General features: G+C 39.5%; 1 protein-coding gene across 2 annotated transcripts in view; it reads right to left on the bottom strand.

Annotated features, from left to right (window-relative positions):
- The window catches only part of cars2 (cysteinyl-tRNA synthetase 2, mitochondrial), a 112,985-nt gene that overhangs the window by 61,208 nt on the left and 34,200 nt on the right, over positions 1-17,577 (bottom strand). For both annotated transcript variants that reach the window (XM_039745906.1, XM_039745907.1), the window contains exons 4-7: positions 7,513-7,584; positions 3,701-3,806; positions 2,747-2,827; positions 2,329-2,458 (exon numbers count right to left, since the gene is read on the bottom strand). In XM_039745906.1, coding sequence (XP_039601840.1) covers positions 2,329-2,458; positions 2,747-2,827; positions 3,701-3,806; positions 7,513-7,584 — 389 coding nt within the window. The remainder of the gene's footprint in view (positions 1-2,328; positions 2,459-2,746; positions 2,828-3,700; positions 3,807-7,512; positions 7,585-17,577) is intronic.

Raw genomic sequence — 17,577 nt, 5'->3', positions numbered from 1 at the left:
CAGGAAGAGTGAAAGGAAAGGTCTACAGGACGGTAGTGAGACCAGCTATGTTATATGGGTTAGAGATGGTGGCACTGACCAGAAAGCAGGAGACAGAGATGGAGGTGGCAGAGTTAAAGATGCTAAGATTTGCATTGTGGGTGACGAGGATGAACAGGATTAGAAATGAGTATATTAGAGGGTCGGCTCAGGTTGGAAAGTTGGGAGGCAAATTCGAGATGCGAGATTGCGTTGGTTTGGACATGTGCAGAGGAGAGATGCTGGGTATATTAGGAAAAGGATGCTAAGCATAGAGCTGCCAGGCAAGACGAAAAGAGGCAGGCCTAAGAGAAGGTTCATGGATGTAGTGAGAGAAGACATGCTGGTTATGGGTGTGACAGAGCAAGATGTAGAGGACAAGATGATACGGAAAAAGATGATCCGCTGTGGCAACCCCTAATGGGAGCAGCTGACAGAAGAAGAGGAAGAAGTATTTCTTCTTTGCTGCACTCATTTTTATGTGGGTTTCCATTCCTCAGTATTGCCCAGTTCTTTGTGCTACTGCAGTTGTGCTTGGCAAGAACCTCTGGAAACACCTGTCTGCTGGTCAGATACCTTGATGATGCTGGATAACCACATAATGTCTTGTCGCTGTGCTAATGTTTGCCAGGGTCTAAGATTTGCAGGTTAAATCACCCATGTACCACAACCTCATCTTTTATAGTCTGCTTGCCCTTCCCTTGGTTTTGTTTCCTCTATACTGTACAACTGTTTCTGTTTCAGTATATCACTTTAGTTCAGCCTACACATAATGTCCTTGATCATTAGCATCTGTTTGTTAGATTTCCTTAATTGACAAGTGGGCCGTATGCTTACAAAAACCTCATTCAGGAAAACTGCCTGTTACTAAGTGAGTGTCCTCCTTTATTGTATTACTCCACGTTTTGCAAAAGGAACGTTCAGAACTCTAAAATATGCTCTTTTCCATTCATACACTAATAAAGACATAAAATAAACATCTAAGACAATTATTTTTGTGAGCTACCTAAAGTGAATTTATGAATACATACAGTATGGTGGATACAGGAAGTATACAGACTCATTAATTTTCTGCATAATTTATTAGTTTTTCGAATTTTTAATAAATTTGCAAACCTGATATACAGGTACAAAGATGCCTTTATAAATGATGTCCAATCAATTCAATTTGCCACAGGTGGATTCAAAGCAAGTTCTGCAAACATCTTAAGAAGAATGAATGCAAATATAATGTACTTTGGAGTGCCACAGAAAAGGGTCTGAATACTTCTAGGAATGAGAGATTTCAATTCCAATATTTTCATTAAAATCTGTAAACCTTTCTGAAAACAAGACAACATTAGAACAATCTACACGAGAACAGGCCAACAAAGTCCAACAGCCCAAAAAAGCTTGCCTGTCCAATCTACTTATCTCTTCCAAAATAACATCATGTCGAGTTTTGAAGTTCCCTAAAGTCCTACTGTCCATCACACTACTTGCTCACTTATTCCAAATGTCTGAGGTTCTCTGTGTAATAATGTCTGTGCGAAGTTTACCCATCACAAGTTTCCAACTGTGTCCCCGTGTTCCAGATGAACTCATTTTAAAGTCACTGTCTCGATCCCCTGGACTAATTCCCTTCATCATTTTAAACACTTTAGTCAGGTCTCCTCTTAATCTTCTTTTGCTTAAACTGTAAAGGCACAGCTCTTTTAATCTTTCTTCATTCTTTTTGTACGTGGAGACCAAAATTACAAGCAGGACTCCAGATGAGGCCTCACCAGTGCATACTAATCTTCATCATAAACTCCTTGGACTTGTACTCTGCACATTGTGCTATATAACCCAATGTCTTTATGCCTTCACTTTGTCATTAGGGGACACTGCATGTAGAATGATGGGCAAAAATGGAAAATGTATTAGTTTAAAATTTAATTTACAACACAAAACAGTGTGCAGAAAGTAAAGGGGTCAGAATATTTTCTTAATCCATTGCAGTATACTTCAGCCCACATCTTCTTAAGACAATGGTCCCCTTAAGAATCGCTTGTACAATCCATGGAAGTGTTAAGCAATGTCATTCAGCATCTATATAAATCTCGGTTGTGATATAAAACTGCTTAAATCTCCAGTGATTGATGTTTTGCCCAATAATAAAGAGCCCACATATGAAACCAATATTGGGACCAATTATTTTATTGCTTTGGTACTGGAAGGATCATGTTCCACTTGTTCTGTGTGCCAGCTTTCATGAACACGTAATCCATATTTTTTAAAGCTCCTTGGCTTATATTTCAAACTCTGCAGTCATTAAATAAAATAACTGACCTTGCTATTGTTGAACATTCAATGTGCCAACCAGGTCTTCCTTTCCCCCATGGTGCCTCCCAATATGGCTCATGTGGTTTGGCTGCTTTCCACAGGGCAAAATCTCTTGGGTCCCTCTTATCTGTTTCACCTGGAAATACAAAACGTGTTGAATTTTCTAACACCTGTTGAAGGTTAAAGACATCATAAACTGCCAGTAAGTATCATTATACTGAAATGTATTGCATTAACTGCAATCAACTTTGAAAACTATTTTTTATGAAAACGTATAACCAGTTTGTCTTTAAATTTATCCTTTTAAACAAGGCATAATAAAATTTGTTTCTTCTCAATAGTGTGAGCTATCAGTAGAGGCGGTCTTAATAGTGAACTAAACAGTGCAAAAGGCATTATTCAGATATAAATGAAGGCTAAATACCTGGCTCTCCACTTAGGTGTTGCACATTCATTAACTTTCCATAGCGATTTCCAAAGGATTGGACATCAAAGTAAACATTACCTGAAAAACATGAACTAAGTTAGAAAAAACTTTCAGTCTACAGTATATTTCATTTAGCTGTGCAACATAAACGAAAAGGATTAACACTTTAAACAAAGCTCACCTTTTTCATGTCATTTAATTTCACTAACTAGATGCATCTAAGCTGCAGAGTGTTCATTTTATTATACACACAATCACATAAAGTAGCACATATTGCAAAAATAGCAATAAAGCAAAGTCATCAAAAATACAATGCCCTCCAAAATGTTTCGGGAAAAAGACACATTTTTCCTTGATTTTCCACGTCTGCTCCACAGTTTAAAATGACATACCAAACAATTCAGAAGTGATTAAAGTGCAGATTGCAGACTTTCATTTAAGGGGATTTGCATATATTTTGGTCATACCATGTAGAAATGACAACACTTTTTCTTAGTTGTTCTCCCCCCATTTCAGGGCACAAATGGCATCACAGGTGTTTGTGATTCCTCAAGTGTCTTTAGTGGGATTTTCATCAGGCAATCACTTTTCCTTCAAAAGATGGGTAGTAGACTAATGGGTAACACCAGATGGCATAATACGTCAGGGTGTGCTCCCTTTAATTGAGCAGAGCCCCATCCTCAGTTGACTCTGGCCTTGGGCCTATACTAGTGAAGATACCATCTGTATTGGACTAAGCAGGTTAAAAAGAAAGTGGGAGATAAATGGAACTCCATTATACCAGCAACATGCAATGTGAAGTAGGAACTAATGCAGTCTTAGCCAGCATAATTCAAACTGGTCGTATATAAAGAAACAGATTTGAGTATAGCAGTATGTCATTCCTTTTAGTACAGGTACAAATATATAAATACCTGTACTGGATAAAAGTAAATGATATAAAAAGCATACCTTCAGGAGTTGCGTATGCATGCTGATTATTGATAATACGTTGAACAAATGCAGTAATTTGGGGGATGTTCTCTGTAACTCTCATGTAAACAGTAGGGGGAAGCACCTAAAATGAACAAAACAAAACTGATATTCAACCTTTGTTTGAAAAGTTGTTCCAAAGTGCTGTAAAAGAAGCATTAAAATAAACACAAATGAACACAATGCAAATAATCTTACAGAAGGAGATTAATAAAACAACCATTAAAATAGCCTCCACAATTTCAAGGTACACAGCGAGAGGCGGAAGAAAACAAGTAGGTCTTAAGCTGACTTTTAAAAACCTTGATAGAGGATGAAGACCTGATGTGGAAAGACAGGTCATTCCAAAGCCTAGGAGCAATAACTGATAAAGGTCATTTAAATGATAAATTCAGTATTTTTCAAGTTGAAGTTATTTCTTCACAATCATGATGTACAGAAATTTTCCACATAAAAACTGCATTCTGAAGCAAAGCATGTTTTATAAATAAAAAAGCACTAGCTTGTGCCTGCACTTTATTACCACACTTATTTTAACTTCACCTGTTGTCTGGTACAAATCTTGTATTTGATATTTACCCCACCACTTCCTATTGTCCAAATGACTTGAAATTTTGCACACTTACTTCCAATGACAATACATGAATCAATAATCAGTTTCACTAAATGATCAATTAATCCATGATAATTAAGAAATTAAGTTTTCATATGAAGAATAGTTCAAGATTTTGGCAATAGATGGCGCTGGTAATTGATAGAAATATTAAAGCGTTAAAATATCGATTACAAAATTATACTAAAACAAACCCATGCCTAAACAGTTGAAAATAATATATATAAAAAAATACTTTTTAAAAGCCACACTTATATTAAGTTAAAAAGTATACCAAAAAGTAAAAAATAAGTCTCTCATACATCACTGGTAAAATATTGATCTGTGTCACAATTCAAGACAAGTCAAGTCAAGATGGGGAGCATGCACTGGTACAGTGCGTTGTCACACCCACTAAACGATGAAACAACTCGGGATCCCGGCTGACAACACCCCAGGCAAATACACAGTCCAGTCCCACCCTCTGGAAATGACCCTCTATCTACTGTAGCCAGGTGTTATGTGGACGACCCCTTGGCCTGGTCCAGCCACTCGGGTACTCCACAATGAGGATCTTATGAGCTGGATCACGTCACAATTCCAACAGTGAAATTTTTAAAATTCTGCAATCACTTCAAAATTTGTGTGAAAATCAATGAAGAGAAAAGCCAAGCAAAATGACACCTTTTATTGGCTAACTAAAAAAGATTACAATATGCAAGCTTTCGAGGCAACTCAGGCCCCTTCTTCAGGCAAGATGTAATACAGACACTGAAGTTTCCCGTGTTTATATCCACACACTAGGACAAGAAACAACAATGGTAAATTTTTAAATGAAAACTCTTAAATGTAAAAAATTAATAGGTTCATTCAGGCTAAGATTAATTTAACAGGAGATAGAAGTACAATGTATGGTCAAGATCTTTAGATAAGATAACCGTCCAACAAAGTCCTTTGAAGTTTGTGATGAGTTTTTCAAAACAATGCAGATCTGTAGTCAGGTTGTCTGTGTCAGTCTGAGAGATGCAAACAGTCTTCATATCTGGCTATAAAACTCTTGTCTCTGTTCAAGCCATGCTGTAATGTATTAAATTTTAACATGAGCTTAACTTCCCATTCTTTTCTCTCTTGCTGCGTTTTGAAGTTGCCCATAAGCACTGTGACTTTAAAGTCCCTCTCACAGTATCCATGGCTGTTATAGTGGGCCGCTACAGGAACATCTGTGTTGCCATGTTTAATGTGGAATCTGTGTAAATCCATTCTCTGGTGGAGTGTTTGTCCAGTTTCTCCCACATAGAGTGTAGTGTCAGGACATTTCATGCAGAGAATTAGGTAGACAACATTCGATGATCTGCAGGAAAATGATCCCTTTATGTGATGTTCAAGTCGGGAGTTTGGTATAATTATACGGTCTGTATTGTAGATGTGGGCACACGTTTTACATCTTTTCTGTAGGCAGGGAGATGTGCCATTTTCTGTTGGTTCATTTAGGGAGCTTCGGACAATTAGTTGCTGAAGGTTTGGTGGTTGTCTGTATGCCAGGAGGGGAGGTTAAGGAAATACATTTTTTAGTGTTTGGTCGTTGTTTAGTATTGGCTGAAGTTCTTTTATAGTTTTTCGAATGTTTCAAGATGTGGGTTGTAGGTGACAACAAGGGGGATGCTGTTCTTGTTGTCTTTGTTTTTATATTCCAGAAGGTTCTCTCTGGGTATGGCAGTAGCTCTTCGTATTTGAGTGTCTGTTGTTTTGGGGGTATAACCTTGTTTGATGAACTCTTGTCTGAGCTCCTGCAGTTGCTGATCCCGGTCTGTCGGGTCTGAGCAAATACGATTGTACCGTATTGCTTGGCTAAAAATAATGGAGCGCCTTATATGCTTGGGGTGAAAGCTATCACTTCTTAGGTAGGTCCGTCTCTCTGTTGGTTTGTGAAAAACAGAAGTTACAAGGGTGCTGTTTTTCAGTTGAACTGTGGTGTCAAGGAAGCTGACTTCTGTTTCTGAGTAATTCAGCTTCAGCTTTATGTTGGGGTGAAAAGAATTGTATTCATTATGAAAATGGAGGAGGTCTTTCTCACTGGCAGTCCAGATTATGAAGATGTCATCTATGTAACGGAGATATAACATTGGAGGAAGATTTCATGTCAATGTGCATCTTAAAACCAATGTTATATCTCCGTTACATAGATGACATCTTCATAATTTTATTTTATTTTATAAGTTTTATAGCCAGATATGAAGACTGTTTGCATCTCTCAGACTGACACAGACAACCTGACTACAGATCTGCATTGTTTTGAAAAACTCATCACAAACTTCAAAGGACTTTGTTGGACAGTTATCTTATCTAAAGATCTTGACCATACATTGTACTTCTATCTCCTGTTAAATTAATCTTAGCCTGAATGAACCTATTAACTTTTTACATTTAAGAGTTTTCATTTAAAAATTTACCATTGTTGTTTCTTGTCCTAGTGTGTGGATATAAACACAGGAAACTTCAGTTTCTGTATTACATCTCGCCTGAAGAAGGGGCCTGAGTTGCCTTCGAAAGCTTGCATATTGTAATCTTTTTAGTTAGCCAATAAAAGGTGTCATTTTGCTTGGCTTTTCTCTACATTCATAATGGCTAACACGGTACAACAACCTAGTACTGTGAAAATCAATGAAAAGTAAATTTTGATCCAGTGAAAAGATGATTAAAGTGTGCATGACTAAGGAGGAAAGAAAGGGGCAGACTAAAAATGATCCAAAGGATGTAGAAAAATGTGATATTATGGCCAAACATAATGATCCCCTTATAAAGTGCTACTGAGGGAAGTACATTTTGTAACCGGCTTAAACCAGACCAGAGTCACTAAGGGTACTGCAGCCTATCCCAGCAAGAATAAGACACAAGGCAGGAAGAACCCTTGGACAGGGCACTAGTCCATCGCAGAGAGAACACACACACAAAACACACACTGGGGTCTATCTAGTGTCATCCATTTGCCTAACCTGTCTTTGGACAGTGGGAGAAAAACCCATGCAGACATGGAGAAAATACATAAGGAGGACCCACAGACATGCACCATGGTCCCCTTACTGGGAGGCAGCAGCGCTACTATAAGCCACCATGCCACCGAGGACAGCATTAAGTAATAAAATTATTTTTATTATTTATTTTGTTCATTTTATTGAATTATGTCTTATATAAACCTTACCTTTAGTTTTGCCATGTCACTCATAAAGTCCTTTTCATATAGTTGAGTCAGAACATGGGGAGATATATTTAGCTAAAGTAAAAAAGAAATGAAAGTTTAAAACCATTAGCTGGTTGGCACCAGGTGTACAGTAATTTCATTTTGATATAAGGTTCAACTTTTACTGTCTACATGATGCCTCTAAGAACAGTATGACATTGAACAGTCATAGTGTTAATGGACAGTAGTTCAACAATTGGGTTACTTTTCTTACTGTATTCATTACACGTAATGTTTGCAGGTAAAACGTTTTTAGCATTCCTTTTTTAACCACTTTCAAACTAGAAAAACATTACACATACAGTCATATGAAAAAGTTTGGGAACCCCTCTTAATTCTTTGGATTTTTGTTCATCATTGGCTGAGCTTTCAAAGTAGCAACTTCCTTTTAATATCTGACATGCCTTATGGAAACAGTAGTATTTCAGCAGTGACGTTAAGTTTATTGGATTAACAGAAAATATGCAATATGCATCATAACAAAATTAGGTGCATAAATTTTGGCACCCCAACAGAGATATTACATCAATACTTAGTTGAGCCTCCTATTGCTCCTTTGAGCCTCCAGACGCTGTCCTCCTATAGCCTTTGATGAGTGTCTGGATTCTGGATGGAGGTATTGTTGACCATTCTTCATACAAAATCTCTCCAGTTCAGTTCAATTTGATGGCTGCCCAGCATGGACAACCTGCTTCAAATTATCCCATAGATTTTCGATGATATTCACGTCAGGGGACTGTGATGGCCATTCCAGAACTTTCTACTTCTCCCTCTGCATGAATGCCTTTGTAGATTTTGAACTGTGTTTTGGGTCATCGTCTTGTTGGAATATCCAACCCCTGCGTAACTTCAACTTTGTGACTGATGCTTGAACGTTATCCTGAAGAATTTGTCGATATTGGGTTCAATTCATGTGACCCTTGACTTTAACAAGGGCCCCAGTCCCTGAACTAGCCCCACAGCATGATTGAACCTCCACCAAATTTGACAGTAGGTAGCAGGTGTTTTTCTTGGAATGTGGTGTTCTTCTTCCGCCATGCAAAGCGCTTTTTGTTATGACCAAATAATTCAATTTTTGTCTCATCAGTCCAAAGCACTTTGTTCCAAAAGGAATCTGGCTTGTCTAAATAAACATTTGCATACAACAAGCAACTCTGTTTGTGGCGTGAGTGCAGAAAGGGCTTCTTTCTCATCACCCTGCCATACAGATTGAAAGATAGATAGACAGTGTCAGAGATGGCTGGGGTGGCGACCCAGCTGGAATGCCCAAGAGGACCGGAGGAGGGCTTGCGCCTTCCCCAGACCATGCGGGCGCGACCACCCTGGTTGCTTTGGGGGCCACGGGTACAGAGCTTTGAAGCTCAACCCTGTAGGGGCCTGTGGTCACCGCCAGGGGGCGCCCCAGTGCCTTTGGAGCCCTGGACCTCAGCAATTCAGCCACACCCGGAAGTGCTGGGGGAGAAGACTGGGGACACCCGAAGTGCTTCCAGGTACCGCTGCCGCCACTTCCGCCACACAGGGGAGTGTCCATGGAGGAAACACCTGGAGCCCATCCGGGTATGTATAAAAGGGGCCACCTCCCTTCATATGATGGCTGGAGTCGGGTGGAAGAGGACAGAGCTCAGAGGAGAGGAGTGGAGGCGGACCAGAGACAGTGAAAAGGCATTGTAAGAAGGCCTGGACTTGAGGGGTGATTGGTGCTGTGGCACTGGGTTGGTGCACTTTATTGTAAATAAACGTGTGTGGTGTAAAAACATCATGTCTACCTGTCAGTATCCGGGCTGTACTCCACAACAGATAGACAGATAGATAGATACGTTAACTCACATACTCCTGCAGCAGCATACTGATAAAAAACAATATCAAATTAAAGAGTGATAAAAATGCAGGTATAACAGACAATAACAACATTTATTTATATAGCACATTTTCATACAAAAATGTAGCTCAAAGTGCTTTACATAATGAAGAATAGAAAAATACAAGATACAGTAAGAAAATAAAATAAGTCAACATTAATTAACATAGAATAAGAGTAAGGTCCGATGGCCAGGGTGGACAGAAAAAACAAAAAAACTCCAGACGGCTTGAGAAAAAAAATAAAATCTGCAGGGATTCCAGACCATGAGACCACCCAGTCCCCTCTGGGCACTATATTGTGGTAACGTTTACCCCCCCGGGTGGAATTAAAGAGTCGCATAGTGTGGGGTCTCCTCAATCTGTCAGTGGAGCAGGACGGTGACAGCAGTCTGTCCAGCTCCGTGCCTACAATACAGCCTGCCTTCCTCACCAGTTTGTCAAGGCGTGAGGCGTCCTTTTTTATGCTGCCTCTCCAGCACACCACCGCGTAGAATAGGGCATTTGCCACAACCGTCTGATAGAACATCTGCAGCATCTTATTGCAGATGTTGAAAGACGCCAGTCTTCTAAGGAAGTATAGTCGGCTCTGTCCTCTCTTGCACAGAGCATCAGTATTGGCAGTCCAGTGTAATTTATTTATTCCCTCAAACTGAGGAAGTCACTTGGATGAGTGATGAAACGTATCAGAATAAACATTATGTCCAGATGAACAGAATCAACTTTCTAGATGTTCCTCTGACTCATTATGTTGCAGAAGTCTGCGACTGAAAATCACTGGAAAAATTGTGTAATGTGATTAAACAATTAATATATTTTCTCAACTGTTATATTAAACACTAGCAAAATACCCGCGCTTCGCAGCGGAGAAGTAGTGTGTTAAAGAAGCAATGAAAAAGAAAAGGAAACATTTTGAAAATAACGTAACATGATTGTCAATGTAATTGTTTTGTCACTGTTGTGAGTGATGAGTGTTGTTGTCATATATATATATATATTTACACACACATACATAAACATATATATATATATATATCTATACATATACACATATATATATATATATATATACATATATATACACATACATATACACACACACATATATATACATACACACACACATATATAAACATATATATACATATACATACATATCTACATATAAACACACACAGCTATTTCGTATCAGTGCAATACGCTGCTTGTTAAAACGGATAACTCCCGCTCTTACGTGCAAGTCTGCGTGGATATTATGAACTATCGTATTTGTTCAAGTTCTATTTAAATTTTAAATAGAAGGAATTTTTATTTAGTCGACAGAAATATCTTTGGTAGGAATGGTAAAAACAGACAGGAATATTATTCTGAATAAATCAACTCAAACCTTAAACAACTTATAATATTTTGCTCTCCATAAAAATTTATCCTGTCTAAATTATACAAGTTAGAAATAAAGTAAACGTTAAAAGAACAAACATTCACATTTCTTTACTCTTATGTAATTTTATATAAAAAATAAACTTAGATTTTAAATATCCCAAAAGATTTTGCTCTCCATAAAAATATATCCTGTCAAAATTATACAAATTCAAATATGAACATGCTGCATAACAAAACCTAGAAATATAAATAAAATGTGTTCTTTTCAGCAATAACAAATCAAATCATTCAGTTTCTTTGCTCATATGTCATTTTAGAGCTGGACGCCTGGCATCTTTTTTTGGCCACAGGTTCGTTTATGTTTGGTGTGAGGTTCTGTGTTGTGGAGATTCTCAGGATGGATTGCAGGTGCTCATCAGTGAGGCGACTCCTGTGTGCTGTTTTGTTAGTCTTTATCACTGAGAAGAGCTTCTCACACAGATATGTGCTACCAAACATGCACAAGGTTCGAGCATGTAGACGGACTTTTTGTTCTTCAAAGTCACCAAAGCGCCGTGCAAACTCAGTGCGCCCAGTTTATCAGCAAAGTGCGTATTTGGGAACACCGTAGTGACGACTTGGTTTAACATTACTTGGCAACAGGGAAAGTGGGGCAAGGTGCACTGGTGCATTTGTGTCTCCCATAAAAGCAGCTTCACTTGAAATCACTTTGTGATTGTGCACGGGTTAAAACGTCCGCTGAAGTGTCAGATTCTTATTTAATTATGCTGCTTTCTGTATCTTCTGCATTGCATTCAGGTTAACCTGATGTTTTGTCTCATAGTGCCGTCTTAGATTAAATTCTGTAATTACAGCCACATTAGCTCCACAAATGAGACACACGGGTTCAGTAAACATATTCTCAGCCTCCCATCGGTTTTAAAGGCTCTATTTTCAGAATCAACTTTTCTCTTCAGCATCGTGTGAGCTAGCTTCGCAATAACTTGATTAACTCGTAAGTGTTCAGCAAGGCAGCTGAAGCGCTGCATTATGGGATCTGTAGTTTATTGTGTTACCAGCGCTTCATATACCCGGCTTTAATAACAATAATACAGTATATAAAATGATCTCGGGGCCGGATATAATTACACTGGCCGGATGTGGCCCGCGCCCTTGAGTTTGACACATATGGACTAAATAGAACTTGAAAAGATATATTTTTCAAATGTGATCGCAATTCAGATAGAGTTGACGCAAGACTACAGCCTGCATGCCTCAATAAGTCATCCTCCCTCGCTCTTACTTTTTACCGCTCATCTAATGAATACACTGAGTATGGCTTTACCAAAACAATCATTGATGGCTAATAAAGTATCCATTATTCGAGTATGTAGATCGGGATATATATATATATACATATATATATACCCGCGTGCGCAGCGAGAAGTAGTGTGTTAAAAAGCTAGAAAAGAAAAGGGAACATTTTAAAAATAACGTAACATGACTGTCAATATACAGTATTTGTTTTGTGAGTGTTACTGAGTGTTGCTGTCATCAAGGATTTGATTATCATTATTTCTTTCAATCAGGTTCAGTATTTGTAGGATGTGTTGTGTTCAAGTTACATTCCGTGTTTGTCAATCGCTGTAAAGATGACAGGTTTCATTCATCGATTCGTTTCTTACTGCATCAATAAACAGCTCGCCTTCTTCTTTATCTGAGACCTGACACACTGCATGCACGGTTTTTTACACTGTCTTCCTTTAGCGGACATTGACTTTTTCCAACGTGTGCTTTGTTTTGGATTTATGAATATGCTTGTATGTATCAAACGCTTCATATTTTTGCTGCCTTTTCAATTGTGTAATTCGGTTTTGTTCAGCTTTTTGGAACTGTTGCTTTTATCTGTGCACTCGCCAGTTCACGGAGCCGCCGTGTACATGCATCGAAGTTTCCCAGCTGTGCTGGTGCCATCTCGTGCTATGTCCATGGCTGTATTTAATGTTACCTTAGTCCTGGCACTTAAAACTTTCTCTCGCAGTTTCGCTGAGTTTGTACCAAACACCACCCTGACCATCTCATCTGCATAAGCACAGTCCTTAACCCGTGAATATTTAGTGGGAGTTTGCTATTGGATTGCCGCTGACGGACGGCCTTATATGGGCAGGCACTAAATTACAAACGCCAGCGCAGCCTGTCTATGAACTTAATTTAAAGTGTAGGTTTACATCGCTTTGTTTCCAAGTAGCAGAACTCATGAATATGGTTGTATATGTCACTCGCTTGCTTCTTATTGTTTCGCTGCCTTCTCAATTATATAATGCATGTTTTCTTCAGCACTTTTTTTAGGTCTTCCTGGTTTTCTATGTACTGCGTAATTACGGGAGGCGTGATGATGTCACACGAAACTCCCCCCACGGCGTTGAAGCTCATCTCCATTACAGTAAATGGAGAAAAACTGATTCCATTTATGACCATTACGCATAGAATTTCGATATAAAACCTGCCCAACTTTTGTAAGGAAGCTGTAAGGAATGAACCTGCCAAATTTCAGCCTTCCACCCACACGGGAAGTTGGAGAATTAGTGATGAGTCAGTGAGTGAGTGAGTGAGTGAGTGAGTGGGGGCTTTGCCTTTTATTAGTATAGATGAATATTAAGTTCAACACAGACGGGAAAAATATTAAGAAATCATGCTGGTAGTTTTTTAAGAAACAGTTCAGCAAACACCACAAAACAACAGGAGAAGCTTTGGACTTTTGCTGCTTGTGTTTAGGGTCGCTTGGAAATTTTACATGGGTATCATGTGAACGTGTGTGGGTAAGCATGTTCTGTGTTGGACACACACTGTGCTCACTTTCAGTTCCTGCCTTCCTGTACTAATGTTGTATGTATAGACTTTGACTCCCCACAACTCTAAACTAGACTAAGTGGGTTTGAGAATTATCAGGTGAGATTTACAGTTCTTACAGTGATGTACTTTGTGTGGTTAGTGACAGTGACATTGGAAAAGTCATCTTGGATAAAGGAGTATTGGAATCATTGGGTTGAAAGATTCTCTCATCTGATTGGACGGCCAGCACAGACTCCACCACAGAAAGCCTAGGAGGAGGTGGGCGGATAGTTATCTAAGGTCTCCAGGACTGGGACTATATTTCAGACTTTCTCTTTTTCAATTTTAATCTCCACCAACATCAACTGGTTTTCTTCTCAGAGCTTAAACACACGCATGTGAGGCTAAATAGACAACTATTAAACTGGACCAATATGTCTGAATGACATTGGGGGCATAAGTGGGCCCTGTTAGAAACCAGAGCTCCATCCAGTGCTACCGGGATAAGAACAGACGGCTGTGCCCCCACTATAACTTCCCAGGTCAAAAGAAAAGCTCCGACTTGAATAAAGTGGAAACAAAGAATGGATGGAATGGAGATTAGCAAATATTACTGGCTCTTTCCAAATAATACACATTCAACAAAACAGTGATAAAATGCTGCCCTTAATTAACTCACCCGATGGATGTGCTTTTTGCTCATTAATATAATTAATATTAACGATAACGTGCAGTGAATACACTTGACTTGTAGTTTTCGTACTCTTTCTCTGTATGTTTAGCATTCATTTGCTAAAAATATATCAATACTAATAAAAGGCAAAGCCCTCACTGACTGACTCATCACTAATTCTCCAACTTCCCGTGTAGGTAGAAGGCTGAAATTTGGCAGGCTCATTTCTTACAGCTTATTTACAAAAGTTGGGCAGGTTTCATTTCGAAATTCTACGCGTAATGGTCATAACTGGAACCTAATTTCGTCCATATACTGTAATAGACTGCAGCTCGATGGCCGTGGAGGGCGGAGTTGCGTCTCGCATCATCACGCCTCCCACGTAATCACGTGAACTGACTGTGAAGGCAGTACGTAGAGAACAAGGAAGAGCTCCAAAGAGCGTTGAAGAAAAAACGCATTACACAATTGAGAAGGCAGCAAAAGAATATCAAGCGAGTGACGCATTCAAGCATATTCATAAGTGCAGCTACTGTGGAAACAAAGCACGGTGTAAACCATAAGTTTAAATTAAGTTTATAGACACGCTCCCGCTGCCATTTGTCATGCCTAAGACGAATACGATATTTGCGAGATACAAGTTTGATGAGAAGACACGAGGTATAAACAAGACTTTGGATCACTTTGTAACCAAGTTAAAATTGTTGGTGAAGGACTGTGCTTATGCAAATTCCGAGAGACTGTGTTTGTGGGGGGATTGACAGTTAAGGCGGGTGGGGGAGTCACGTCATCATCTCCCCTCCCATTCACCTCATTTCATTCACTTAATTTCGCTCCGAGCTGAGCTCCACACCTGACGCGGTCTTACCATTCTTTTTCCTTAGTGTTTAGTCCTCTCTCCTTTACTGATTTATATAAAGGAGAGTTGAGATCGTCAGGGATAGAATACTGTTTGGCACAAACTCAGCAAAAGTGCGAAAGAAACTTTTAAGTGCCGGGTCTAAGCTAACATTAAATAAAGCCGTGGACATTACAATCCGAGAGACTGTGTTTGTGGAGGGATTGACAGTTAAGGCGGGTGGGGGAGTCACTTTATCATCTCCCCTCCCATTCACCTCATTTCATTCACTTCATTTCGCTCCGAGCTGAGCTCCGCAGCTAACGCTGTCTTGTATATATACCCCAATCTATATACTGTGAAACAAACAAACCACATGCCGTGGCGTTAGCCGACTTGCTGACCAGCCATAAGCTTTACCTGGTAGGTAACCCCCCATACAGTCAGATTGTGATTCAGACTACGAATGCCTTGAATGTAAATACCCCGATCTACATACTGTCACATAAACGAACCACACGCCGTGGTGCAACGTAAGAGGCTGTGCCTCTGACGCCCGAGGTTCGATTCCCGAGAGGGAGTGCAGGGAGTGTGTACGCCTGATGAGCCCAGAATTACGGCGAAACACGTGTCGCGTACTCTTTTGCATTATTTGACAGTAAAAACTATTTCAACCATTCTATGATCTGCTTCTCTCAACTGAAAGAGGGCACCGTGGAGGCCGTCAGCCGACTTGCTGACCAGCCACAAGCGTTAACTGGTAGGTAGCCACCCATACCAATCGGATTGTGATTCAGACTATGAATGCCTTGAATGTAATTACCCCAATCTACATACTGTCAAATAAACGAACCAAACGCCGAGGCGCAACTTTAGAGGCTTTGCCGCTGACGCCCGAGGTTCGATTCCCAAGAGGGGGTGCAGTGAGTATGTACGCCTGACGAGCCCAGAATTAGGGCGAAACACGTGTCGCGTACTCTTTGCATTATTTGACAGTAAAATATTATATATATATATATATATATATATATATATATATATATATATATATATATATATATACACACACACACACACACACACATATATTTCAGAGCTTCCCGATTCATTTTACCCTCGCATCCCCTGTGACGGACTTTTTTCACGTTGTCATTATGGGGTGTTGTGTGTAGAATTCTGAGGAAAAAAAAGAATTTAATCCATTTTGGAATAAGGCTGTAACATAACAAAATGTGGAAAAAGTGATGCGCTGTGAATACTTTCCGGATGCACTGTACCTATCTCTTTGATCTTTTCAATACTGAGAAACATGCTGGTTGATTAATGTTTATAATGAGGCACACAACTGTGGCATCATCAGCATACCTATGTGTGTATATATGTATATATGTGTGTATATATATATATACATACATATATATGTGGATGGATGTGTGTGTGTGTGTGTATATACAGTGGGATGCAAAAGTTTGTCATTATTTTCCTGTATAAATCGTTGGTTGTTACGATAAAAAATATCAGTTAAATATATCATATAGGAGACACACACAGTGATATTTGAGAAGTGAAATGAAGTTTATTGGATTTACAGAAAGTGTGCAATAATTGTTCAAACAAAATCAGGCAGGTGCATAAATTTGGGCACCATTGTCATTTTATTGATTCCAAAACTTTTAGAACTAATTATTGGAACTCCAATTGGCTTGGTAAGCTCAGTGACTCCTGACCTACATACACAGGTGAATCCTATAATGAGAAACAGTATTTAAGGGGGTCAATTGTAAGTTTCCCTCCTCCTTTAATTTTCTCTGAAGAGTAGCAACATGGGGGTCACAAAACAACTCTCAAATGACCTAAAGACAAAGATTGTTCGCCTTTATGGTTTAGGGGAAGGATACAGAAAGCTGTCCCAGAGACTGAAGCTGTCTGTTTCCACAGTTAGGAACATATTGAGGAAATGGAAGACCACAGGCTCAGTTCAAGTTGAGGCTCGAAGTGGCAGACCAAGAAAGATTTCGGATAGACAGAAGCGACAAATGGTGAGAAAAGTCAGAGTCAACCCACAGACCAACACCAAAGACCTCCAACATCATCTTGCAGCAGATGGAGTCGCTGTGCATCGTTCAACCATTCGGCGCACTTTACACAAGGAGATGCTGTATGCAAAAGTGATGCAGAGGAAGCACAAACAGAGCCGCTTGAGGTCTGCTCAAGCACATTTGGACAAGCCAGCTTCATTTAGGAATAAGGTGCTGTGGACTGATGAAACTAAAATGGAGTTATTTGGGCATAACAAGGGGCGTTATGCATGTAGGAAAAAGAACACAGCATTCCAAGAAAAACACCTGCTACCTACAGTAAAATACGGTGGTGGTTCCATCATGCTGTGGGGCTGTGTGGCCAGTGCAGGGACTGGGAATCTTGTCAAAGTTGAGGGACGCATGGATTCCACTCAGTATCAGCA

This window comes from Polypterus senegalus, chromosome 2, assembly GCF_016835505.1.
Source record: "Polypterus senegalus isolate Bchr_013 chromosome 2, ASM1683550v1, whole genome shotgun sequence".
NCBI lineage: Eukaryota > Metazoa > Chordata > Cladistia > Polypteriformes > Polypteridae > Polypterus > Polypterus senegalus.
The sequence above is the reverse complement of the archived record's forward strand: the minus strand, read 5'-3'. Positions and strand labels throughout refer to the sequence as shown.